Genomic DNA, 26,785 nt, shown 5'->3' with positions numbered 1-26,785 from the left:
ACTGATTTAACCATGCTTAGCTAAATGCAATGCTTCAGGTGTTTTCGGAATAATCAAAGGTTTCTATCCACAGCAGTTATAAATTCCTGACCATTTGGTGTAGCACACAGGAGTCAACCAAACTATTTTTGAAAGGTCTTTAGCTGTTAAATTAAGGTGCTGAGACCAATTTACAAAAGTAGGACATAACAAGGATGCTGTCAAGCAAAACAAATTTGTTTTCTGCCACAAAATTGTATGTGGAATTGAGAGATTCTTGTTGAATCTGCTACTTTATTGCACTAGGATCCCCGAAGAGCAGTTGCATTGCTTTGGTTGTGGAGGAGGGACCCAGAGCAAACCACTTGTTTTCCCACTCCATCCTCCCTTCTGGCACAATAACAGCTGCACGATAGCTGATACGATGCTGATTTACCGACAGTAAATGCAGTACAACAACTTAAGTGGGAAAAATTTATTTTAAACATTACAGAGTTGGAAATAAATACAGGAAATAGAGAGTGTGCTTTTAAAAGAAGAAGAAAAAAAAATCAATCAAGTCTTAATCAGGCTTCAAACAGGAAAAGAAATAGCCAATAACTGCTTAAAACTGGCCACCATTTCAAAGGTCAAGGATTAGGCTGAACAATAATGTTCATAACTAAAGGATAAGCTTTACAAACACAAAGCATGAGACTCCTACAGAGTTCACATCAGAGAACCACAGTGGTAACAGACAAAGTGGAACCACACTACTATAAAACAGAGAAGTCGTGTTATTTACAACGTACATATTATACAAAAACATTTAGAACATTTAGGGAGAGATTTCTTCTCCATTCAGCTGTAAGATACAAAACAAACACTGGAGGGTTTGCTTGATTTTTTATTTTTTTTTCCCCATTATCTACAGAATAGATTTAACTTTTGCCAAGGTAAAAAAAGAGAGAAGCTTTGTATTGCAAGAATTTTTCATCCAACCTGAATTTTTCCAGTGTTTCCATCCTTGCTTATTGTCATCACGGCCATCCATGGGGGCAGTTTGGCAGAAGACAAAGAGTTTGTAAAGTTCTTTACGGTCCTTTATCGATGCTCTGATCTGTAGGTGGGAAAAGTATCTGTTCGATGAAGCTTCATCGGGCTAGAAATGTCTTCTCCAAATCAGATGCAAAAATAGAACAACACTAGTAAGGAATAGTCCACTATAAAACTGCATATTGTAACTCTGAACTACAGATGACAGCCTTTTAATTACACCTGTATCTGCTCAATCTGCTGCTGTCTCAGAAACAACATGGAGACTTGGACTTTCTTTCACAGTTCTTTAACAAGAAGTTTTTTCAAGAAAATTAATTTAAAAGTGTTCCAGCTTGGTATTTAAAATGAAAAATCACCTTTTATTTCACAACATTAGCACCAGTTTTTTTTCCTTTGTATAAGAAAGTGAGAAGAGATCCAATTCAAATCCCATAAATTCCAATTTAGATGGGAGAAACTTCGTGCATACAAAATTTCAATAGTGTCTACCATTCAGTGAGTAAAATGCTGCACTCTCTCTCACTCTCTCTTTCTAAATATATATGGGAATTATACAACTCAGTATAGCAGTTACTTTACACTGATTATTTCCTCTTATCCAGTAATAATTAGAGTATTCTGAGATTTTGGTGACCTAATCTAATTAGAAATGCTCAGGATACCACTGAAATAGTAGCCCTGACTGCTGAAAGAGACAATAACTTCAGTCTCCTAATTGCAATGCTGTCTGCATGGCTTATTTTTTGAGGGCCAGGATTTTCTAAAGACTTTCACCCACGCTCATGAGGAGAATCTTCTAGGATCCTTCTCTTCAGTTTACCAAGCAAGCTATTTTCCTGAATATTCCTAAATGTTTGTACCAATACAGTCTACTTATTTTACGGCACCTCAAGGCTGAATTATTGTTTTAATAAAGGACTTTATAGCAAGGCACCATGAAACCACTTCACTGATTGCGTCAGAGTGCTGCCAGCAGTCTTGTTCTTGCGTGTCACAGGCTGACACCAGCAGGTCATCTTCCCATGCCCTAATTTATTGAACAAGCTTAAACAGGCATGTCAGTGCTACTTTTATTATTCTTCCCTTCTCTGAAACATTTGCAGGGCTCAGTTAGGGCTTTTTATGTGTTCCCTGCCCCCTCTAGTGTTCAAAAAAAGGAAAAAGGGAAGAAATATGATTAGCTTTATTTACAATTTGCTGAAAATCAGAGGATAAGAATGGAATAGGGCTATACATCTCAGGGCTGCCAGCACTTTCAATTTTTAATCACAACTTGTGATGCTTCATGTTCTGATGGTTCCAACCCCTGGAGTCTCCAGCTTTATTAAAAAAAGTAAAATAAATGTTTAACTCATTGTTCCTTGAGAAAGTCCTACCCTGTGAAGGGAGGGGAGAGAGAGAAAAAAAAAAAGAAATAAGGAGGGGGGGAGGGGGAGAACTCCAAAGATGCTCATTTTTTCTAAACCAGGATCTTTTAAAGTATCTGACTAGCAATTTCTGAATGCTTCATGTTGGCAAATGATATCTCCACGTTAGTACTAGCATTACTCCTGAGTTTTTCCCCCTACAGAGCACAAGTTTACCGCCTTGTTTATTTTACATCTATTTCATCGACTTCCATACCAACACTAATTCAGCCAGCCCATAAAGAGTGCGTTTTAAAATACAGATGGGACTTTTAATTTTTAATAAAGCATGCACAACTACAAGACGCACATTTAGGGCCAGCTCCTGGGAGGCACTAAGCACCTGCACCTCTGCACCGGCAGACACAGGTCACGCCAGCGGTGCCTCTGGGGAATGAGGCACAGAATAACAGCACTGCTTGGAAGGTGCTGCCGTTTCCACTTGCCTCCTTTATCTCAGAAGATAAAAAGCACAATTTTGAAACATGCTTTGAACTAAACAGGCATTTCCCCAGCAGAAAGAGGTCAGTCAGTGCTCCCGCAGACCCTGGTTAGCAGTCCCACGTCCCCCACCTTACACCACGCTGGGTGCCCAGCCATACGCCCAGTAACCGCTAGATGTCCCTTGGTGACCACCATGGGAGCAGAGGGTGCCGACACTTCCTGGGGGTCTAGTGGGGAATCCACCTTTGCTGAGGCCCTCAGGTTTTCGTGCAGGAATCTCTCAGAATGAATAGTCCCATGGGCTGACAGCAGGAAGGACATATGAAACAGATAGCTCCCTGCCCGTCGTCAAGGCATGCTGCAACACGTGGTGGCAACAAAGTTGGTCAAGCCATGATTCTCTAGAATCACTTAACATGGCCATTTCCTTATACTCTCCCAAATTTAGCTGTTCTAAGGATGCAATTTTTTTGACTGAATGTTATCAAGGAAACAAAATATGTAATGAAGACCACACCATTCTTAGTGTGGGACAGACATCCAAAGGAGAGGAGAGCCAAATAGTCTGGCAAAAATCACATGCCATTAAAACAGAGTTTGGTAACAGGAAGGGTTGGGCAACCTTGATAACTGGCAGTACTGTAATAGGAACTTCTCCATCTAAAAAGGTCAGAAAACTAGTCAAATCAAGAAACACCTGATGACAACTCCCCTACCAATCCAAGTCACCCACTGAAGGTGGGATGTGCCCCTGCCTCCATCAGCCATAAACAGCAACTGGCAACTTGCTTAGATTGCACATCAGCATTAGTTGAGATGGTACCAAAATGCGTGTCATGATCCAATGTGTGCGTTTATTATTTTGCACACCACGTCCTTACCTTGCAGGCCGTAGAGCTGGCCGGTGCTGTGCTGCCGCGTGATGTGCTGCCAGTAGGCACTCCGGGGCAAGGGCACCATGGCGCTGAGGGACACGGCTCGCTCGCTCATTTTCATCTGGAGCTGCAAAGCAGTAAACCAATGTGAAGGAGACAGTCGTGTTTATCACACGTTTTCTCAGAATAACATGACCACTGCCTGCAAGAGCTTCTAATGCAATAACCACCGCAGCCTCTCCCTGCCCCTGTCTGTCCACCCTCCGCAGCTGTGACTAAACCAGGGATTGGGCCCCACGGGCACACACCGCTCAGGTTAGGAGGCTACACTGCTGCTTGCACACCAAAGCTCACCTTTGCGCTTCCCTGGTCCTGGGCTAGGGCTGCTTCCCCTGAAGGTAGTTTTAACTCAAGCAGCTGAAACAGAAACTGGGGATCAGCAGAAGACAGGAGAGTGCTGGTCCATCCCTTTTTAGCAGCAAAGCCAGAAGGTTTCCCAACAACACAGGCAAAGCTCCCAAAGCTAACTGCAGCTTCACCACACCGAGAATCCGACTGATGTTTCGCATGGCTGAGCGCAACCTACTGTTGCTTATTTTGAAGCATTTTCTTTCCATCTTTCCTCTTCTATAACTGAGGAACATGCCAGCTGGATGGCACAGGAGCTCAACACGAGATCAAGTGCACCCTTACGCTAACTTCCCGGACCAAAGAGCACATCCAGTTGTGCTGGGAGAGCGCACGGGGCTCGAGTGCATTGCTGGAAGCCCCATCTCACACTTCCCCTCTCCAGACAGCATCTTCAGCTGCTTTCTCATGCAATCACAGGACCTTGTTAATTGTATTAGGCTTAACAAAAGAATATATGAGAACTGACCCCTTTAATGCAGTTTTCCATGAACTTCCAAAGCATGCATATGTAGGTTGATTAAAAAAAAAAAAAAAAAAAAAACCTCAGATTTTAAAATAAGCTTCACAGTACAGCTAAAATTCTCCCCCTGAAGCCCAGGAAAACATCAGTTCGAATATACTGATCTTGCACTTGATTTTTCAAATTTATAACGATAGCCGTTTTAGAAAAGAGTAAGCTTTTACATTTTACTTTTGTAGAACCCGAGGTGAAAATCTTTTACAGAAATATCAGTATATTTCAGAGTGAAAACGAAAAGGTCAAGCACAGAGACGAGGCAGAGATAACGGCTGGCTGTCTTTGCAGAGAGCCATTTTGATGTTATTTAGATGCGGCCATCCACCCTCAACCTCCTCTCTGTATGGTGGACACTGTGCCTGTGATCCGAAAGTAAGACAAAACAAAAAAATAAATAAACCAAGCCAACTCTTGCTCTTCAAACACCCACCTCTAAGTCAGTAAGATGTGAATCACTCTGCACAATACAAGTTTCCACCTACATCATACCATGTATTTATGTACCATGTATATTCCTTCAATAAAGCCTGAATAGGACTTGCAGTATTACCACACACATTTCAGCACCATGGAAACAAACAACTAAGGATCTATTACTGGAAACAAAAATCAGCAGAGCATTGCGAGTCTGACATTTTCCCAGCTGTAGATAATTTTTTGGTGGCTCCATTTAATGGCGAGTTGAATGGTAAGTTAAGGGAGCTGGAGCAACAGTTCAGCTGACTAGAGGAGAGCAAAAAACAATAGGATATCTTAGGAGAAAGAAAGAGAAACAGCTAGGGAAAGTAGATTAGATAAAGACAAAGAAGAGGGCCAGAAGTATAGTGCCCCTCCTGAACTGAATCAGCAGGAAAAAAAATTAAAAACCCACAGCTAGCAAAAAGAATTATTATGTTACATCTTGAATACACAGAACTTCATCTAAACACCTCAGACCGTGCGCAAAGGCAGCTTTAATGATGATTGATTTCATTTCACAATTAACCTACTGTATCTCTGTGGCAACCAAGAAGATAGGAATAACTTGATAACGACCTGGCTTTATTCCACATAGGCTCTCAGTGCTGAAAAGCAGCTCAAAAACAGTTGGAATTGATATGCTGGAACATGCCTGGAAGACGGTGGCAAGCAGAGCACTGGACAGGACATCCGACTCCACGTATCATTAACATAACAAGTAATTTGCTAACTGGAAGGCAACCAAACCATAGCCTCTCACCATCTTCCCAGGGAGAAGGGGAAGAGCTGAAAGCCAAAGAGAGGTCAAGATTGGCAAACAGCTCAAATGCAGCTCCCTCCATGTGCAGCGGGGATTAAATTAAGTCCTTAAACCAAAGGAAATAGTAGGAGGCAAGGAGCAGTGAGGCACATCATGAAGCCACCCCTCAGCGCCAGCAGCTGCAAACAACCCACGGCAGAGGGGATGGAGCTGCAGACCTCAGCAGCCAGCCCCGAGAAGCAGTCACAGCAGAAGGTTCACAGGGCCAGAGCATGAATCTGGTCAACGGTGTAGTTGGTTCCCAGACGACCTGGGGGCTCTGGGAAGGAGGAATAAGTGTTTTCTTTCTTGGATCCCACCTTAAGAACAATCAGCAAAGCTAACATTGGAAGCCAAAACATTGCCTTTTAAAAATCCTCATTCTCCCAAGTTAACTTTGAATATGGCTCCAGAAAAGGAAGAAAAAAGAATAATTTGATTTATTAGATTTGGTTGTTTTCTCAGGCTGGCCTATACAATTTTCAGAGATCTAGCAAAACACATTTGTTTTAAACAAGTTGCATTTGCACTAGGTAAACCCTCTTCTTTGGATCCCCATGTGGAAGGGATTGCACTGTGTTCTTTAGGGGATTTTCTTCCCAATGAAGCAAATTCATGTAATCAATGAAAATTACTTAGATAATTGCTTAAGTAACAATTGCTAAATTCATGACAAACACACAACAGGAAACACTGCAATAAAAGAAAAAAAAAAAAAATCAATCTTCAGAAATTAAACTACCAACTTTGCTGCTGCTTTGACTGGCTTTCTTTTATTATCCATACTAGATAATACTAGATATTCTTCTCTTATTTCAAAAGTTAGTTGAAACTTAAGAGGGGCTTACTATTAAAAATGCCTATGGAAATGGCCAGAGTTAATAGCACATTCTAGCTTAGAAACTCTTGCACATCAGATGGACCTAGTATAAAGTGCACTCCTGATTTTTTTCTTTTTGGCAGGAGGGAGAACAGGCTGCCCATTAAGCTGGCTAATGGTAACCTTCTTTGCAGCACTGAGCTTTAGCTGCCAAAATTGGGAAGTTCACTTTCATTACTTCTTATAAGGGGATGTCAAGTTGTAATGAGATCTCTTAAAACAACCTAAACCATGACCCAGGCACAAATGACAACAGTCAAGTCTCAGCATTACACTGGTCAGTTCTTATGACGACTGCATAACCACCAGGGTTTCATGAACACACGTCCACATTTTGGACAGATATTTCCTTTCCATTGTCTGGCAGTGCAAAAGTGAGAAGAAAGAAGTAGTTGAATGAGATTAGCATTACCAAATGATCAGAAAGGCGTCATGCATCGCGAAGCAGAACCAGCTGTTTCCTCCTTTTTAAAAAGGGGAAAAAGGAGAACCTTCGAATCCATCATAAAGGAAGATAAATGAAATCCACCTGTGAAAGCGTTATACACTCTTGCCAGAATGTGCTCAAGCCTTGCCAGAAAGCCACAGGACATTAACGGGAAGTGCCAGGGTTGAGGTTCCCAGTTCAGAAACCATTGTCACAGCAGTTTTCCACATTTCAGAAACCAGAGCAAGTTGCATTCATGCACTGAACCAACGCACCGTAATATAAAGCTCGTGAGATGACAGACACTAAAGCTCAGCCCAGTCCCTGGGCCGTGCATGCTCTCTTGGCTGGGGACAGCGGCCATGTGGGGAGAGAGCTGGAGCGAGTCACTGTCCCCACAAGTCACCTCAGCCTTGGAGAATCACCCTCCAGATCACTCACCTCATGGTGGCCATGGTTACAGGGGTGAGCAGAAGACCCTCTCAATGAAGACTTAACTTCTCATCACCAGCATTTCCTACTTTCTACTTTTATTTATCTTTTCTGTAAATGATAGCTCAAGCTTCACTAACATGAAAATTCACATAGGGTAAATAATTCTGGGCGACAGAAACATGATGCAGCTCAGACAGCGGAGCATGAAGCGCAACTATCTACAATAACTCTTTGCTCAAGTGTTCAAGAAGAAAAATAGAGGAAATAAATCATTCTGAATGATGAAGATGCAGCTTACAACATATTTTGCAATCAGCAAAATGAGACATCTGACTTCTATACTGACATAACGATCCTCTGCTTTAGATCATCCAGGTCTAAATCCAAACATCATTGAACCCTAGAGAAGGGACCAGGTCTTGCTGAGTATTTCAGAACCAAACAACATTTTTATAACAGGCTGGGGAAACCCATATTCAGGGCAGATGGGCTCATCTGAAACAATTATATCCCACTACTAAACTACATGACTTTCAGTTAGACAGGAATATGTTTTTATCCCCAGCACAGCATTCTAGGTCCTATAAAATCAGATTTAGGGGTTATGGTTGGACACAGTGTTCATGAAATAGCTTTTAGAAACTGTGCAGCTGCTCTGTATTGAAATCTATAGCAACTGTGCATCTGTTGAGCGTACTGGCACTTGTAAGATGGAAATTTTACAGCACTGCATCAACAGACACCATGTATTAAAGTTGCTATTGCATGGACGTAAAAACACCAAATATGAAGTTGCCTGAAAGCCTATTCACTTCAGGAGATCATTGTTACTGAATTTGTTTTTTTTGAAAGTGTTTTTTCCTCAACAAGTTAGTCTCTTCTAATACTGGTGGGCTACAAATAGTCCTTGCTAGCTATGCTGACCTACACTAGGTTATTTATAATCTGCTTAATTTAGTTACTGATAAGTAACCACATCACCTACCCATCTGTCCCAAGTTAGATATTTTGAATATTTTTGACGAAAAACTGCCTTCACTAACTAGGATTAGATTTTTTTTTTTTATCTTTTTTTTTTTTTAATAGTCAAAAGCAGCATCAGATGATATTTTACTGGGGAAGGGAAAAATACCACTGTTGCTGGCTGCAGGGTTTACCTGCCAGTTCTAAGATTTTTTGAAAGAAAGAGAGAAAGAAAGCAAACCATCAAGCTCTTCCTAATCAACCGAGAAATGCCTGGAAAAAGCACATGCTCTAAATGCACACAGGCACAGTTTTATTCCTCATATGACAGGCTTAAGTTAGTACTTCAGCCTCACAAAGAGGCAGAGCTCTCCCACAGACTTCACAGAAGCGACTGTATTGCAACAACGATAGCCAGAAGTTAACAGAGTAGGATCAACCAGTAATTAGTCACATTAGTCTTTCCTGTTGAAAAGAAAAAATATTACATGACCCACATCACTTAGAAACAGACTTGAATTTTCCTTGCTTAGAGCAGCTATTTTCCCATTTCAGCTATCCCACCTGCCCTACAAGCTACAACAGAATTACCCATTTGCCAGGATGCTCAACTGCACTATCCAGCACCACAAAATTGGTCTGGATACTTGGAAACTGTTTCCTTTCTACCACTGCTCCACCCCTTATTTACTCCTGACTGGACTGACATTAAGAGAAATCACTTTCCTGTCATGGATTTGGCTTCCAACTCTGGCTCAAGTCCAAGAGAGTGGAAAAACAACAAAAATATTTAAGACAATTCATTCCCTCAACATCCATTCTCATCTTTTAAATTACCAAAATAGTAACGGCATTTTCTATTCTATCCCTGCTGGGTCCTCCAGTATTATTCATCATTACAACTCATCCCTGAAACCAAGGTGTTAGGAGAATTACTGAAAGGATTAGACATGGTATGGATAAGAGCAGAACTTATGTTTGCAATAAGAAAATACGACATAAGCCTTGTTGCAGGTTATATAAACCTACTACTATTGCCCAGAATGGAAATGTTGTTTACAGGCAGGTTCTTGTACAGCTGCCCAGTGTGAGCATTTTACACATTCTAAGTAGTCCGTTATCTTCAGGATACTAACGCTGCCCCAGGATTCACAGGACTGACAGCACAGGAATTGTCACACGGGACAAACAGAACGTTCCTTTTCACCCCAAAGGCTTCATAAGAAGAAAAAAAAAAGTTAAGAGCAGAGCCTGAAACCCTTTAGGTATAGGTGCCATATAAATACCTTCCTTCTTCTGGAGATCCCAGACTGTTTCAATCTGTATGTTAGTTCTGCATCTTACAGTCCTACATTTTCTAAGAGTTGCAAGTGTCATAAAAGCAGTGTAAGACACAAAAGGCATGTGTTGTGGAAAACAGATCCACTGGGAGATCAGCAACATCTTGTTTCTCCTCCACCCGCAGTTTAATTTGAACAATATGACTCTTTCCAAATCATCCTTGAAGTATAGACATCAATTAACAAATGGCAAACTGAGCATTAGCCACAACATTTTGCAAATAAATTGATGAGAAATGCTTCCAGACTCATGATGCTGATTAATTAAGGGACTCTAATGAGAATGGCAAATGTGCACTGACAAGATCTGATCATCTCTTCTGCATCATTTAACACTTATTGATGGTTTTGCAAATACAAAAATCAAGGACTAAGGCATTAGTATTTCTCCTGTTCTTTTGAATCTTGAAAAGCAAGAGCAAGTTATATACAGCTCTAAATATTACATTCAAACAGAAGCAAGTTAATAAGAGAAAAGAATCGGACCACTTACTATCTGTGAATCAAAAGGTAAAAATTACACTGAAGAAATTTAATGTTCTTTGGTGCCAAGTGCAAGATAACGAGTGTAACTAGCAGCCATACCATTGAATTTTTCACACTCTGCAGCAAGCGCTCGTGTTGCTCCGCTATGGCCAAAGCGGCCGAGTGCACCTTCTGATAGATTGCTTCCCCTTCTCTTGTCTGAAAGATGAATAGTCCTTCTCCTGTGTCACACATCCTGCCAAAGCAAGAACAGACAGCATCCAAACGTGAGGTTTTCCCTTGTTCATGGTGATCTGTAAAGTTCAACTTTAACATGCTGCTGCAGAAGCTCTATCACGCAGATAGTAATAAAAACCAAAGGTTGTTGAAATACAGGACAAAGTTATCTAGAAGTCTTTATGTCTGGGTCTTAAGAGCTCCAGTCCAGTCTTATTATTTTAACACACCTTGGTGCTTCTTTTGCCAACAGGGGCACTAATCTCTTAAACTGTAGAGAGTTTATGCCCAAGACCCAGATTTTAAAGGTTTACACTCCTAACTAGAATGAATGTGCCAAAATTACTCTGTCTTCGCCACCTTCCAAGCTTTTAAACGTTGCCTGTAATGAACCCTAGTGACTATCCAGAAGATCCTGTATGTTGTGCTTGCCATCAGAAGCACTGGTAAGGGAAGAAATATTACCTCCCTGTGCATTTTTCAAATAGGCCAAGTTAAATTTTATTAAACTGAGAAGATCCATTCATAAGAGTACTGAGAAAGTCATTCTACTGATTTTGCACACTAGTTGGTGAGTACAAGCTTCCTCTAAGACCTGCAGGAAGTGGTTCTAGTTTTATTGGCCTACAGCAAAGCATCCATTTCGACAAAAGCAAGAAAACTTAACTGGAACTTACAGGTGACATTTTAATACTGAGGCTGGGGACATAAAGCAAGAACAGAATTCCGCTTCTACATGGAAAACTGCACTCTCCTTCCAAACTTTCCTAGCTTTGAAAGCAGAGTTTTGCCTTCCACTTGAAACACTAAAGACATACCCTTAGCAGTCCCAATTGCATCATCTTACCACCATGGCTAATGTGTGATCAGTTAATTGAAAAATGTGTGTGCGTACACACACACAAACTACCCTTTTTCCCAGAGAAAAAAATCCTGCAGTAATAAGGAGGATGGACATTTAAACACCTCCTCTTTTTCCAGGTAAGTTAATTGTACGATTTGTTTCTTTTACTGTTGTAATTCTTTAATGTGGTTATCTAAAATAATATATCCATGTCACTTAAAAAGCATTTGACAGTTGAGTTCAACAAACAGAAGTTCCAGCTTCAGTCCCACAAACACTTTGGCTCATTAAAACTGAGCTGCAGGAAGCAATAGAGAACAATGTCTCTAAAAGACAAGGAAATGCTTTCAAATTCCTTATTCCATTTGTGAAATAGAGGGAAAACAGGAGTATAACCCATGAAAAACAAGAGGCCTTTCTCCATTATATTAGCTTGCTTTGGGGAAACAACTTGGCACTCACTGCTCTGAATTTTAAACTCCAGCTCTCCTACTATAGGGCCACTTGTGCCCAAGGGCCTGTGTTGTACAAATTCAGGAATATATGCGCCCCTTCTTCCAATCTGTCCATCCAGTTCTCTAGCTCTTGTACAGCTTTATTTTATAAAGCAATATACAATACTGTCAGGCTCCCCCTATAGTCCCCTGAACACCGCAACTCCCCCAGTCTTTCCATCTACTCTCCCCCCTCCACCCACAGGCACCTGTATTTGGCAACTGCTTGCACTCAAGCTGCAGCCTGGGATTAGGAGCTTTATTTGCTTTCATTTTACATTTAAGTATTTTACATTTTTATAGGGGGCACAGACTAGCCTCTCCCTGAGGAATGTAAGCTCAGTCCTCAGCAGTGCTCAGAGCACCACCCAGCACCACCACGGAAAGCAACGTACTGTAGCAACACACACCTACCTCCCTGCTTCGAACGTGAACCAAGAGGGGTCCCGTCCGTAGCGCCGGAGGGCACTTAATGGCCAAGAGATGAGTTTTATTCTGGGATTCTGGATGTCCCAAAGACAGATATTCTCAAATGTTATCTGCAAGGTACATTCCCCATGCACATCTAAATTAGGGGATGGCATCAAATACACATTGAATCTCTCTGGGAGAAAAACAAAAGGTTAGTCTAAAATCCCTGCCCATTAAATGTACAAGTCATTAAAGGAATTTCCTATTTTCCACCTCTATTACAAGACTATTTCCACTTTGAACAATTAATCCAAGAGCAAACACTCAATTTCTTCTACTAACTCAATATTTGGGGCAGTCAAAATGCTACGCATGAAGGGCTTCAAAAGATTTGTGCATGCATTCAGATACAGAAAGGAATTGCACCATCATAATCCTGACCTTTACAAGCAATTAATAAAATTGTGTGCATGAATAAATACACTGCAAGCACATTTGTGCATATAATTAATTTATTTGCATAGAAAAGTGAAGTAGCCATGGACTCAGGTTTTGCAGGCAATTACTATTATTTATTTGCATTACAATGTTGCCTAAGAGCCTCAGTCGCAGACTGAAACTCTGTTGTAGCAGATCCTGTACAACAAAACACACAACAAAAGAAAGTCCCCATCTCCAAGGGCAGAGAAAGAAAAGTGCTATTCCAAAATAATTCTAAAATCCATAATAAGATTACCATGCTTATCTCTGGTAGTAACAAAAAATAAATAAAAAAAGAATGGCTTGAAAAAACAGAGTTTTCTTTACACCAACTTACTTCTAGTTTTCATATCACAGTCCAAAAACTTCAAAGTAATGCAATCAATAAGGATTTAAACGGTCAACATTTTATGTACCTACCACTCTGCTCCCTTTCCACTCCAGATGCCAACAAGTCAGGCTCTCCAAGGCTAATGTCATTAATTCGTGTTCCAAGACACTCCATCTGCAACACCTTGCACCACTCATCTGCCTCAAGTTCTGTATAAATGCCCAGAAAATCTGTGTGTAGGTATAATACATTTATAATTTCACAATTAAAGCCCCTATGTTTTCTAATGTGCTTTGCCATTTTACCCACCTGACTCACAAGCAAAGGTTTTAGATGTGTCATCACTGAAATAAATTCCAACAGCATGCTTCTTTGTGCTTTTTGGCAGTCGCAATATATTCTTCACATTATTGAGCTCTGTAACCTGAAAAAGCACAATTTGGAGTTCTGATTAGGGCCTTGAAAAAATAAATAAATAAAAATATATACATATATACATCAACAACAACAACCAACTTGAAGACGCTGGGCAACAAAGCAGCCACATCCTCCAGTTTGCCCCTATCTGTTTGCGAGCTTCAGTGTAACCCAATACAAACAGGATTTAAACCAAGAGGCTGGTAGAAGAATCAGTGCTTGCTTCAGTTCAGGAAATTTAGATGAAGAGCATGAGGAAAACCAACTTGATGTAGCAGAAGCAAATAGAGGCTAAAAGCCTAAAGAATCCACCCATTTGGAGGAGCAGATTCTATTACAGCTTTCTTCACGGAGGACAAAACTGTAAGAATAGTGAAAAACTTCTATCTAAGCCATTTTTAATGGAAAGTTGAAGATTTGTAAGAATGGTCCACTTAACTAAAAACATGTTTTTAGTTGTTTTTTTAATTAGACATCCAAATGCTTTAAAAGTTCACAAAGTGAATTCAGGCTTTTAGACAGATTTCTGTTGCTTGGTTGACAAAAGACAATTGGAAAAATAGCTTTCATTCCAAAAACTGAACACGAATCTTATGTTACATATAGCTTCAGTAAATACATACTGCAGGCACATTGTATCTCTCTAATACCTGTTTTTCACCCTCATGCCCATAAATAACACTCTTCATTATTTCATTCCTTTTAACATTTAGGCTAATACCCAACAGGTACCTTCACTCCTTTGGTGGCACAGACTAGAACCTTGTGGAATGATCTTGTACCAAGTAATACTATCTCTAAATACAGAAATACAGCAATTGTTTCATCTGAAACATTAAGAAACTACAGAGAGTAATCAGCACTGTAAGGCCCAGCAAAAGGTAGTAGCATTTCTCCAGAGCACCTTGACGCTCACCAGGATACCCATTGCATCTCCGGGGCTTTTCATCCTAAACCAGCATCTTCTAATCAAGTTACTGCCCATTCCCTTCTAGCAAGAGAAAAAGGGCAGCCAAAGTGAGACTTCAGAGCAAGATCCCTGAAAAGGTAATCTCACTGAATTGAAGGGACAGAGAGCAATTAGTGGGCAATCTCATTAAAGAAAAAATAAATATTAAATAAAGGAAGTGAGCAGCACAGCCTGTGTCTGGAAGCTCACTCTGCAGACGATGACAGAAGGAAGCACCAAAATGAAAGGAACATCCCACAGAGAACATGCCAAGCTTTCTGCCAGAGCTGCCAAGTTTAGAAATCAGGTTTTTATAGCCTCCAGGTTCAAGATTTTAAGAAGTGTCAAAACCGAGACTTCCTAATTGTGCTTAATTTTGCATGAGCATTTCTTACTCTTACAGGAGGTCCTGTGACAGAAGCACATTCCCCAGCGCTAACAAGACACCGACAAACTCATTGTTAAACATGACAAATCTGTCATAACATATTCCCATCGTACTCAGCACATGACAGGTCAAGCACAAATTGCCAGCTGCCAAGTTCAACTCTCATTCTTCTCATATGCCACAAAATTATTCAAATGCAAGACAAAAGAAGAGTTAGACTTTTTCACTCAGGACAGCAGCTACCCTGACATTTATACCGAACAAATTTACATTTGCTGCATGCTAACGAAATCAGACCAATGATGAAGTACATACCTAACCAAGTCCACGTTAACAGTAGCAGAATTTGGCCGTACATTTTGCTAATGAATTATTTATCTAGGATCCATTCCAACAAAAAAGCTCATTTCTTAAAATCAAGCATTTAACGCTGCTACTGCTGGAAAACACAGTAGTGTTCTCTAGCGCGATGAATCCCAAGGGTGCTATGGCAGGGCTTAAATGAGGTCAGGAAAGGTCTGTACTAGTCAGGGAACAGCAAACTACCTCTCCTCACCGACACCGAGCTCAGAGCTAAAAGCCAGTTAGGCAGCTCTGAAGCACTACCTGCTCAGCCGCTGCTCATGCTCCGCTTGAACCCCTGGGGACCGAGCAGCACGCGCTGCCTCGCAGCACCGCTCGGCAGAGCAGGGAGGCAATGGACATCCCAGAGAGGCAGGCAATGGACATCCCAGCGAGGCAGGCAAAGCACACTTGGCAGCATGGGAGGTCGCAAGCTATTGCATGGCGCTGGGGAGAAACAGTGGCACTAACAATCCTGTGTTCAGATTGAGTCACACACCTCTGGGCCAGATGGGAGCAGAAGCACATACCGCTGCTGGAAGCATGAGAAGGATGAAATGAAACACTGCTTTGTCTTTATGCAGTCAAGGACCAACACGTTTCTGATCAACACTTCTGTTACTAGGACTCCAGTCTTGTGCATCTTATATTCCACATGCCCAGCATCCCTAGGACCGCAGTCTACCTCCCAAGCTTGTCTTGTGTCATTAGTGTGGCAAGCTGCAACTACTCCGCTCCCCCTACACCAGCTCCTGCACCAGCCCAACACATGATTCTCACTTCTCTTCCCTATAAGCAAGGGCAGACACTTTATGCCAGACTCACATTTCAGTGGATCTTTGCAGATTTGTGCAAAACTCAAGGTGGACAGAAGCATAGTTGTTGGGTGACTTGATGTCAAGACAGCATAAAACTCCTTCTGAATTTCCCTTTTGAAGGGACTAAGTACAGAAACATGGACAGAACAATACAACTGTTTGGGAGCTGAGAACAGCAATGTTTTTTTTTTCTTTCTTATTATCAATTCCTCTCAAAAGGCTATGTAGTACTTCACTGCAGTAGTCTTAAAGGTAGAGAAATGCAACCCAATAGCAATTTTACAGGATGCAGCTCATGCTTGAAATCCCAAAGATCATCCTTCTGAACAGAAAAATTGTTTTCATTTGATTATGCTTTTTCCTACATTTACTCTTTATTAGGGTACTCCTAACCATACTACCTTATGAAGTAGGCAAAACAGATTATCTAAACCATTATTTATCTCTCATCTGTTACCTTTACAGTGGTCTATTTTGCTTTGCTCAGATATCAACCAACAGTAATTCATCTTTACAGGTGAAATCTCTCCCTCTGTCAACATGGGAGCAGAGAATGAAGACGCAGAGCACACGAGTGTCACCAGCATTGGTGCAAGCGGAACTCAGGATGACCAGCTTTTCCCCAGGTCTGCAGGGTGGGCATACAGGGAAGGGAGGGAGGAAGGGGAATACAACAGGGGTACATCTAGAGCATGAGGAACAACTTAATACTCAAGGGGTAGTTACAAGTCTCTGTCATACAGCCCTTCCCATGCACTTTTCCCCCATCTGAGGGCTATATGTTGGGATAAGGGAGGAGATGCAGAAGAGTGACCCGAGATAAGTACTGCACACTTCTGCAGCGTGGGTAAGTCAGGTGCTTCTAGGGAACACTTTATATGCTGTGCAAATGCAGAATAAACTATACTGCATAGGCATAGTACAATGTATTACAAATACATCCCTTCCGAGAGTCCTGTCTCGGAGCCTGAACAAATAAAGTTGCAGGTGACTTCACCCCTTGGTGATATCTTGAAGATAACTACTGAATACTGAAGGTATTTTCATCAATTTAAGTGATCATCAAATCATTTGCAGCTCATGCTTTATCCATGAAATGGGGAAAAAAAGGTATGTATATATGTAGAAATTGTGGATACAACATTTGGCAGCTCTGAGGCTATTTTGTGCTGCATTGACTCCTTGCAAGCTCTTGTATAATGGCATTTCACACAGCACAGTCTTTCTGAAATTCTTCACATGCATCTGAAGATTTCCTGATGGCATTCATTTCTGTACAACTGCACAAGCTGACACTGAAACACCTCCCTTCAAAAGGTGATGGAAACGTAGCCCCCTATTCTAACCCCAATCTAGGTCCAAATAACTATGGTAACAGGTATGCTATCTGTCTTCCCAGCTGGTTTCACACCAAGTTCTTCTTTGGTGCAGGACACTGTGCACACAGGGAGAGTAACAGTTTGACAAAATACGGCACCCTGCGAATCTTTTGGAAATCAATGGCACTAGTCATGTCACACAGGGGAGTTTTTGTCAATTCAGGGCTTTCCAGCCTGTTTGCTCATGCATGCTTTCTGCCCGAGAAACAACCTTGTTACCCATCTACAGTTTTGCCAGCCATAAATCAACAAACAGCTGCCCTGTCCTGCTTTTTGAGGCTGAGCTGCTACAGTTTTCTTCTGAGCGATTCAGGGGTACTCCAAGATGGGAATAGCCCCTCCATGCAAGATTCAACTCTAGCCAAGAAGTTATTCCTGCTGCTGAGGCTCGACAGCACACCTGCGTTCCTAAGGGAAAATTGTTTAAAGATCACTTGATATTTGCCCTGCTGTGTCACCCAGCAAGATGCTTCAAAATACCATCATTATCCCAGGTGCCTAAACCGCCTTCCTGTTGCTTGCACTTATGCAACAGATGGTTGAGAGTGTCTGGCACATACGCACTGAATTCGCACCAAAAGTGGCAGGCTGCTAACAGCCCCTCTACTGTGCTCTTGGAAAGAGCTCAGGAACAGACACGGAGCACCTGCAAGGATCTGATGCTGCAGCTCTCTTCCTTGCATTTTTGCAACAGTTCTCCTCCTGCCCAAATCTTGCAAGAAAGTGTTTTCATGGTTGCTTTAATTCCTCAGTCTAGGACAAATAAAAGCATACAATAATTTATATTTATAAATTTAATTCTAAAAGGCAAGAAAAAAATCACAGGATACACTCCTAAGACAGTATTTAACAGTGAAATTGTAAGAGGAATATTATTTTGTCTAGGAGTTAAAAGACACTTTGCACACTTCTCCCTTTTACTTTCAGGCCTGCTTTATGTTAAGGTGACAATCTATATAACTGAAATACATTACACTAGATTGAAAACTAAAATACTTTGCTGAGCTACCGTGGTGAGAGCTCAGAGTCAGGAACAGGGATTAATCATTAATTTCTCAACTGACACTACAAGGAGACAGAGCTTCACCCTGACCAGATACACTCGGGCAAAAATTCTTCCATCTCAGTGCCAGCATATTCTCTTCAAAAATTATGTCAAATGCAGAGTTTACCAAAACATAACCTTCACAGGCCTTTGAATTACGTATATAATTCTTAAATACCAGTAGCGTTTCAGTATAGAACACATGGGAATATTTGTCTACACAACTGCCACTTTCAATGGTTTGCAAATATCTAGTGTTTTAACCTTAAAGACTTCACCCTTCTCTCTTGGCCCACTGGATATTTGCCCGGTGAGGACTACGGTGGTGCACAGTTTGCAGTCACTGCCGCAATTCCAGCCCACTTCTGTTTATGCTACTTGCCTGTACACATTTAACTATGTAAACATAGCATACTTTAAAAAAAAAAATTAAGGCCAAGAACAACTACCAGACTGAGATTCACTTTTTACTTGTTCCCAGAAACTGCCCCTCAAGCTGCACGAGCGGCAGAGCTGGGCACCAGAGCCACAACCCTGAGCTTTGCGACAAGCTTTGGGTCCTTCTCTGCACAAGTGGCACATCCATGCTCCGCAGATCTGCCATGAGCCTTGATTCACGGCTTTGCAATAAAGATGCCAAAGTGTCCTGACAAGTTGCTTTAATTCTTTTAAAGTCCCACACCAGACATTTTATTCATAGTAAGTGATAGTATTCATTAAAATAAATGTTTAACAGCCAGCTATTAGCAGAGTGGTCATACTTTAAACGTTTAATTTGCTACTAATACAGTTCTGCATTAGCAAGCCTGGAAAACAATTACAAATTACACAATTCAATTTTCCAAATGGATTATTCCATAACTAGACAGAAAGACTGTTTAAATTACTTCTGTTGTTTCAAGGCAAGATTAATACAAACGGATTAAAACTTACATCCCCTTGAGGAATCAGTATATTCCCATCAGCAGTATGCTATTAGCTGGTTTTATATTGGAATATTAATGATTCTTCTGGTACATTGCAAAGTCAAAAGCCCTTTAGAGAAACAATTTTATTTCTGCATTGCCCCAATATTATTTTAAAGCATATGGTAATTTGTAGATGATTATTTATTTATATTTACCAAATGAAAGCTAGACAGCTACCTGAAAGGCAATTTTCTGTCCAGATTTTGTAGCCTGGATCCTAATTATTTTTTCTCCCTTGTGGGACCAGATGAATTAAGTGGACAATTTGCTTTGTAAATGCAGATTTCCAGCGCACTTCATAAGCTACAGATGACTGTTCTCAGATGACTTGTGTCTTAAAAAAAAACCCCACCCACCCACATCCTTAGTATGCTAACCTTCCCACGTTTAAAAAATAAAACAAGATTATGGAGTATTTATAGGTCAATATCATACGAAATGTACTTATTTCTTTTGTTCTTTTAAACTTTTCTAGATAGTGAATTTGCTAAGCCTCTAGCCTATGCATTAGATTTAAAGGAAAAGCAGATGCAGTGAATGCATGATTTTGATTTCTTATATAAAAATAGAGATTTTTCTCTCAATATATACATACACACACACACTCAATTTCTGAGAAAGTGCATACAAAAAGATCACGTCAAGCACACCCTGACTTAAAGTAGCCTAACAAAGCGGTGTCCAGGTCTCTGGACCTGGAATAAAGAATGAATTTAATTAGTTCTGAGATGCGTCCATTAAGCTGAGCTAACTAAACATTATCAACTTGCCGGCAGGATCCAAGAGGCCCCAGCTCACAGCAACCGAGATCCAAGACTGCTGGTGCTTTAGCGGGGTGTAACAGGTATGTGAGAAAGTCTGTCGCCAGTAAAATGAGAGGTGGGAAGAGCCAGTCACAGGACAGAGAGAAAAGGGGGGTTACGCCAGCAAGCTTTGAGTGGGAAAAAATGTCGAAGATCAGCTTTTGGCGCAGAGCTGCACAACAGGGCACCGATGTCATGCATGCACACAACGTAGGCACACGCGCACACCCCAGCTCGGCAGTGTTGCAGACACACTGTGACCCAGGACTCCAGTGGACAGAGGAGACACCCTGACCAGACGAAGTCACCAAGCAGCTCTTCTGCAGTCTCAGTCCACAGCAGTTCAGATATGGTGAGAGGCACCACAATGCCAACAGGACAAATGTTCTAGACAGACTCTTCCTGGTTCAATAAATTGAAATAACATTTGCACTTGAATTCATCACAGAAAAAAAAACCCCAACAATTTAACACTTCATTGAGCGAAGCAGGTGCTTTTGAAAGTTCAGCTGCATTTACTATTTTTCTTTTCCTGTCCTTTACATTTTTATGATGGATTAAAACTTTCCCAAGACTAATAAGGTAAACAGGGACTCCTCAGTTTTCTAGACCTGATGCTGCTTTCAAAGCCTGAGAATCAGGCTTCAGACCCCAGGTAGGAGGTTAGCAACCACATTCCTTGAACATCGGTAATCTGTAAGGAAGGCTTTCTCTCACAGTATCATCCATCAGGCTGCACTGCATTCATCCTTAGGTTCATTAGCGCAAGCTTTTGACACGGTGACACTTGACATGTTAACAGGACTGACTGGTCTTCTCATTTGTAGGATTGACTTTACTGTCAGAGACTGAGAAGCAGCTTTGTCCACAGGTGACAAAATCAGAATAGTCAAAGAGACTACACACTATCAAGGTGCTCCTACAACACCTGGCTAGGTGCCTACAGATGAGGGCAACAGCTACGACTAGTACTCATAGCACCATCCATTGGGTCTAAGATACCCAGCATATGATACACAAAAAACTGGCTTGAAGTTAGATGAAGGCTCTGCCATATTAGTCATTTTTTAATTATCAGCTATGCTTTTTATAAGAACCAGCTCAACTATACAGCAGTAGTGACACATCGTCCTTTTTTAACACCTCATTGCATAACACTGTTAGAAGTATTTGCATCATTCACCACCTTAGAATTTCACACATTTACAAAGCTTATTTAAGAAGAGAAGATGAAAAATCACTTTTATCCACATGTTCTCTTTTTGTAAGTTAACACATTTTTGTCAGAAAGTGCTATTTAATATTCATCAACTTCCTCTCAGTTAGGTTCAGTAAAAATAAGCAGGACCTGTCAACTTTTATAGTCACTGACTCTAGAACCAGGAAACAGCCTCAGTTTCCATCTCAGTGAAACAACAGGGACGCTGCAGAGCCCCATTGCCAAATGGCAACACCCCAGAGGTGAATGACAGCCCACAGGGCCCAATAACTGCGCTTAAACAGCTCTACTTGCAATTCTTCTAGCACTGCTTCATTTACAGAGCATGCAGAGAGAAATGAGATGCAGAGAACAGTGATGACAGCGTTAGAGTCAGCTCCCACAGATGAATATCCTGCTGCCCAGTCATCCAGCCCATCCGCATCCCTAACAGCTATCAGCAGGCTCATCTGCAACATCCAGACTGATATGGTGTTGGGAAGAGAGATCTCTCCATTTTATACAGGCAGACTATAAGCTGTCTGGTAGAAACCTTGACTTTACCTGCCTTATTTCAGCTCTACATACCCAAGACCTGAAGCAGAAGGAAGTTTACGGGAAGGGTTCAGAGAATGATTGCCAGCTCTAGTCTAGTGTGGCAGGTCCAAGACAGGAGAGGAAAAAAAAAAAGAGAGAAGGGGGGGGGGGGGGAAGAGACAGAAGCCCAGATCTTAAGTATATTCAGGTATTCAGCTTAAGATTCAGAACTCTCCCCTTCCTCCTCCCCCCACAAAAGGGGACTCAAGAAGTGGTCAGTTCACTCCAGCTAGAACCAGCAGCTTTCAGGAATACCTGCTGCATTCAAGTGTTCTACATTAAATTTGTTTTACTTCTCCAAAATGTAAAAGTTTGTTCTCATTCCTAAAGCAATCTGAAAAGATTCAGGCTTAGACCATGATCCTAAAGCAAACCCTGGATTGCTAAGTCTTTATAAAAATAATTGCTCTCTGGTTAGGCACAAAATATTCATGTAAGATGTTTTACTACTTTTGAAGTCTTTTTCATCAAAACGTCAGTCAAGACTAGGCTTTGCTTTAATATCTATAACTTAGTAGTACATATCTGACAACTTATAGATACAGCTTTCAAAAGTTGAAAGCGTAAATTTTGCTGTTACTAAAGCGTCAGTTCAACCAGGCAATTCCCAGTAACTTCTAAGGCCACGGAGTTTAATCATTGTTTGTTCCTGTTAAATAAGCTACCAGAGAAGATAATAAATGTATAGAAGAAAAAAAAGTTGAACATTAAGTAACATAGACTAAGCTTATGGGAACTTGATTGATAAAGCTGAAAATCTGTTGAAGTTAATGGAGCTTTCTATGGTGCTTCAGTCTGCAGATCCAGATGCAGGAAACTGCTTCTAGGTTATATGCGACAAATGGCAAGTGCTAACCTACATATCTTCTTGAAAAAGAAAATCCAGCCTTATTTAAATCCCTCTTGGATTTCAAATCCACTACTTAATTTGAACTTCACACCAGTGGTGCATGTGCTGCTGATGCATTGTGTCAGTACAATAGAGGAAATGAAGATTTGCATCAATAGTTGACAGAACCATGCCATCAGAAATGCAAGTTCCATGCAGGGCTGGAAATCGTTTAATATACACACTGTGCAATCCCCACAAATCAAAATATACACTTTACATTACTTTTGAAAGTTGCTTAATATAAGTTTGAATAAACTATTTCTGAGCATGATTTAGTACAAACAGCCACAGGGTTTTATGACCAATCAATTACAAGTTGTGGCATGTAGGCAGATAAATCACAGAATTCAGATTCAGTATTCCCTCAAGATCTCCTCCTAAATGTATGTCAAAATGAATAAGCATAGATCAGCCTCAAGCTGAGCTGTGCTTGCCGATTCCTAGGAATTTATGCACATAATTCTTGATCTAATGCATTAAGCTTTTTGCCAACAACGATTATAAATTAAAGAGTTTCTTATTTTCATCTCCATGTCCAGGAGAATTACACATGTAAATTCTCAGATGAATATGAATAGTGCACAAAACTTCAGCAAAGCTATTAAAGGGAAAACTATATTCTTTCCATATTAGTGAATTTAGCAAAGGTTTTCACATCACAACTGCAAGAAAAATTTTCATGTAAAAAAAAAAATCATGTTGCCCTTCATTTCTGTGTCTAGCGTCTTCCCACAGATGCAAAATCCTAGTAAAATAGCAACCTGTCTTAAGTACCCAGCTTTCTGAATTCATGCCATGTTACCTTGGACATTTGTTATTGTAATTATGACTAAGAATAGTCATTCTGAAGTATTTCATGTCTGATCTAAAGCAAAAAGGATTAGGCTGAGGAGAAGAAAGGACTTCTTCTATAAAAATATTAGAGACATTCCACTAGCTTAGCAAGATGTACTAGCTGGAAAGCACAAAAGAGGTAATGCTCACTCTGCCGCTACATTATCAAGTGAAGGAACATACAAGTGGGTTTAGGACTTTGATAGTAAATAAGTTCCAGTTTTCAGTCCAAATAATACATGGCAACTTAGTTTTTATTCTTTATTGTATGTAAAAACAAATGTTGAAAAACAAGCATATAATCAAGTCTTACCTTGTGATAGCATCTAAAGTAAGCAGCACGCTCATCTGAGAACTTCTCCAGCCTCTTTGGACCTTTGCTTGAAGCTTTTTTGAATACTAACCAGCATCTCTGGTAAATCTAGAGATACAAGAGAATAAACTTGGCATCTCCAATGACTTGAATATCACCAGTATTCACATATAAGTTAAACTCATAAATCAGCTGTTGCTCTGGAGCTACAATTAATGGCTCTTGGTAGCTTAGACTTAAACAAACAAACAAAAAAACACACAGGCTAATGGTTAGTTGCAAACCATTTCCTTTAAGAATCTCTGCCTGTATCGTAATTTATGAAGATAGTGCATGCCTGCATGAAAGGTTATGGAAAGAAAAAGCTATAGGCAGTATGCTTGCAAATATAGGGTTTCCAGGAAACAGCTCTCGTTTTTTAAGGTAACACACTTTCCATTTTAATTAATTTGATAACATTTCCAATTTTGCATGCTTAAGGCAGATATGAAGAAACCTTGAGCAGACAGGCAGGAATGGAGTTTCTACCAGACAAGTACAAGAGATTACCTGTATAGGCATTTACAATTGTAACATCAATGCAGAAAGGATGTTACTGGGTAACAGAAAAGCCAGATCATTTATGTGCAGAACATAAGACCACTCTGACCACTGGGAATTTTGCTTTCAGGGTCTGCTATTTAAATTTAAGTCACTTGGGACAGATTTTGTCTGTGCACAGTGGTTGAAAAATACCTTTCCATCCACAGTATTAAGCCACTTCATTTCCTCAAACTTTTGTCCCCCCCATTTCCTGCAATCTACCCATCTATTCTTCAACTGTGTTGTACTTTCTACCACCCTATTACATTTAAACCTATGCCTCTCAGCTTAGATAACTGCGCAGAAAGAATTAAGCATTGCCAACAGTTTACAGCCTACATTTAATCAGTAATTCAAAAGTAACACCTGCTAAGTTAGAAATAAAATAAAAACTTCCGCTAAAGTTAGTGTGATTTCAAGGAAGAAATTCTGATCAGTCACTGTCAAACAGAGTTAACAGCTCTGGCAGAGCTCAAATTCACTGGAGTTGATCAGTGATTAAACCCACTAAAAACATCTCACCACCTCCAACTGCGCCAGCACCCAACAGGTAACCCAACAGGTAACCAGCTGACAAGGCAATCCTTTGAACCCTTGATGGGTTTCCAGCCACTTTGAGCACAAAATACAAGTCATACCTGCAAAAAGTAGCCATAACTTTGTTTCTGTGCCCAGAAATGACTGAGTTGACTACTTGTGCTTCTTCCACTGGCTTTTAGCTGTTTCCGTAAAGTTGTTCAGGGAACCACATTATCCCCCTGGTTTTATTATCCTGCCTCACGTGTGGGCACTCACATTCCTGGCCCACTTGCCTGGAGAAGCATTTGGCACACCGGCAGGCTGTTCGGATGCCAGGCAGCAGCTGAACCTATCAAGACTTTGATCCAATTTTCCAGCTTATTGGCCACTCAACAGCATGTTCTGTTGAATGCAAAAGCTTGAATCGAATTGTTCAAGATACTAGACACTGACCAAAAATGAATGCTTACCACCAAAAAAGGAATTCAAATATGTACCAGCTTATCCTGGAAGAAAGTTTTGCCTCCTTCTGTGAATCTTGCTTGCTGGGCCCAGGTAACCTCATCAGATTTCACAACAAAAGCTTTCCAAAACCTCCTGCAACTCTGTATGAATACTCTGTCCTTTTGCTTTTCAAAAAAGCTGTATTTTTAACTGTAGGCATTAAAGGCCCATAGAGAAGAACAGAATCCTCTTGTAATGCATTAGGCATTACACAACATGCCCCAGGACAACACAACCACAAAACGGGAACATGCTCAGATATTTGCACTCAGAAGCACTTCAGGTCAGTAAGCATCTCAAAGCTGTAGCTGCAATGCTGACCTCAGCAGCACACAGGGCAGAGTAGGAAAATTATTTTCTACACTAACAAGGAAATAAAGAATTTTGTTCTGCCTCTGATTGAGTACAGATCCAAGTTTGTCATCACCCTTCCAAACACCACTATGAAGCGTAGGCACTATTGACACCAGACTCCATTCAAGCATGGTAGATGACTAGAAGTTGGTGCTATCAGGATTTTATTGTCGTAGTTTAAGAATTGAATATTGCAGCACCAAGACCAATTCTTGGATTTAAATCAGAATTAGAGAAGAGCTGGGAAGAACCTGCTACATTTAAGTACCTTCAAGAATGAAAAAAGCTAAATCAGTCTCCAAAATAAATACTGGACTTGAAGTTTTGATTCTGTTCCAAAATTAAAACAATTTTTCCTCTAAGAGGAAAAAAAAAAAAAAAAAAAAACCAAAAAAAAAAAAAAACACACACACACTTCAAGACTGGAATATGTCATACCAGCACCATCAGCACAAGATCATCCAGACTAAAGTACCTGAGAAGAAAGGAAGGCACATTACTCATCATAACTTGATAAAACTGGAGGAAAGCTGCTCAGGTCATAAAGGTTCCTCCTCTGAGCTTCCTCCTCCTTACGTATCAGCTAATCAACTCTTTCTACAGCATCTCCAGGCTAACGGCCAGCATATTAGCTTTCTGCATTGTCAG

General features: G+C 40.7%; 1 protein-coding gene across 1 annotated transcript in view; it reads right to left on the bottom strand.

The window, feature by feature from the left end:
• Positions 1 to 504: 504 nt before the first annotated feature.
• The window catches only part of DOK5 (docking protein 5), a 45,080-nt gene continuing 18,799 nt past the window's right edge, over positions 505 to 26,785 (bottom strand). Inside the window, exons 2-9 of the mRNA XM_067307635.1 lie at positions 24,179 to 24,286; positions 13,545 to 13,659; positions 13,325 to 13,465; positions 12,428 to 12,617; positions 10,559 to 10,694; positions 4,097 to 4,159; positions 3,749 to 3,869; positions 505 to 1,130 (exon numbers count right to left, since the gene is read on the bottom strand). Coding sequence (XP_067163736.1) covers positions 1,063 to 1,130; positions 3,749 to 3,869; positions 4,097 to 4,159; positions 10,559 to 10,694; positions 12,428 to 12,617; positions 13,325 to 13,465; positions 13,545 to 13,659; positions 24,179 to 24,286 — 942 coding nt within the window. The 3' untranslated portion in view covers positions 505 to 1,062. The remainder of the gene's footprint in view (positions 1,131 to 3,748; positions 3,870 to 4,096; positions 4,160 to 10,558; positions 10,695 to 12,427; positions 12,618 to 13,324; positions 13,466 to 13,544; positions 13,660 to 24,178; positions 24,287 to 26,785) is intronic.

The sequence above is a fragment of the Apteryx mantelli genome, chromosome 18, assembly GCF_036417845.1.
Source record: "Apteryx mantelli isolate bAptMan1 chromosome 18, bAptMan1.hap1, whole genome shotgun sequence".
NCBI classification, from domain to species: domain Eukaryota; kingdom Metazoa; phylum Chordata; class Aves; order Apterygiformes; family Apterygidae; genus Apteryx; species Apteryx mantelli.
The sequence above is the reverse complement of the archived record's forward strand: the minus strand, read 5'-3'. Positions and strand labels throughout refer to the sequence as shown.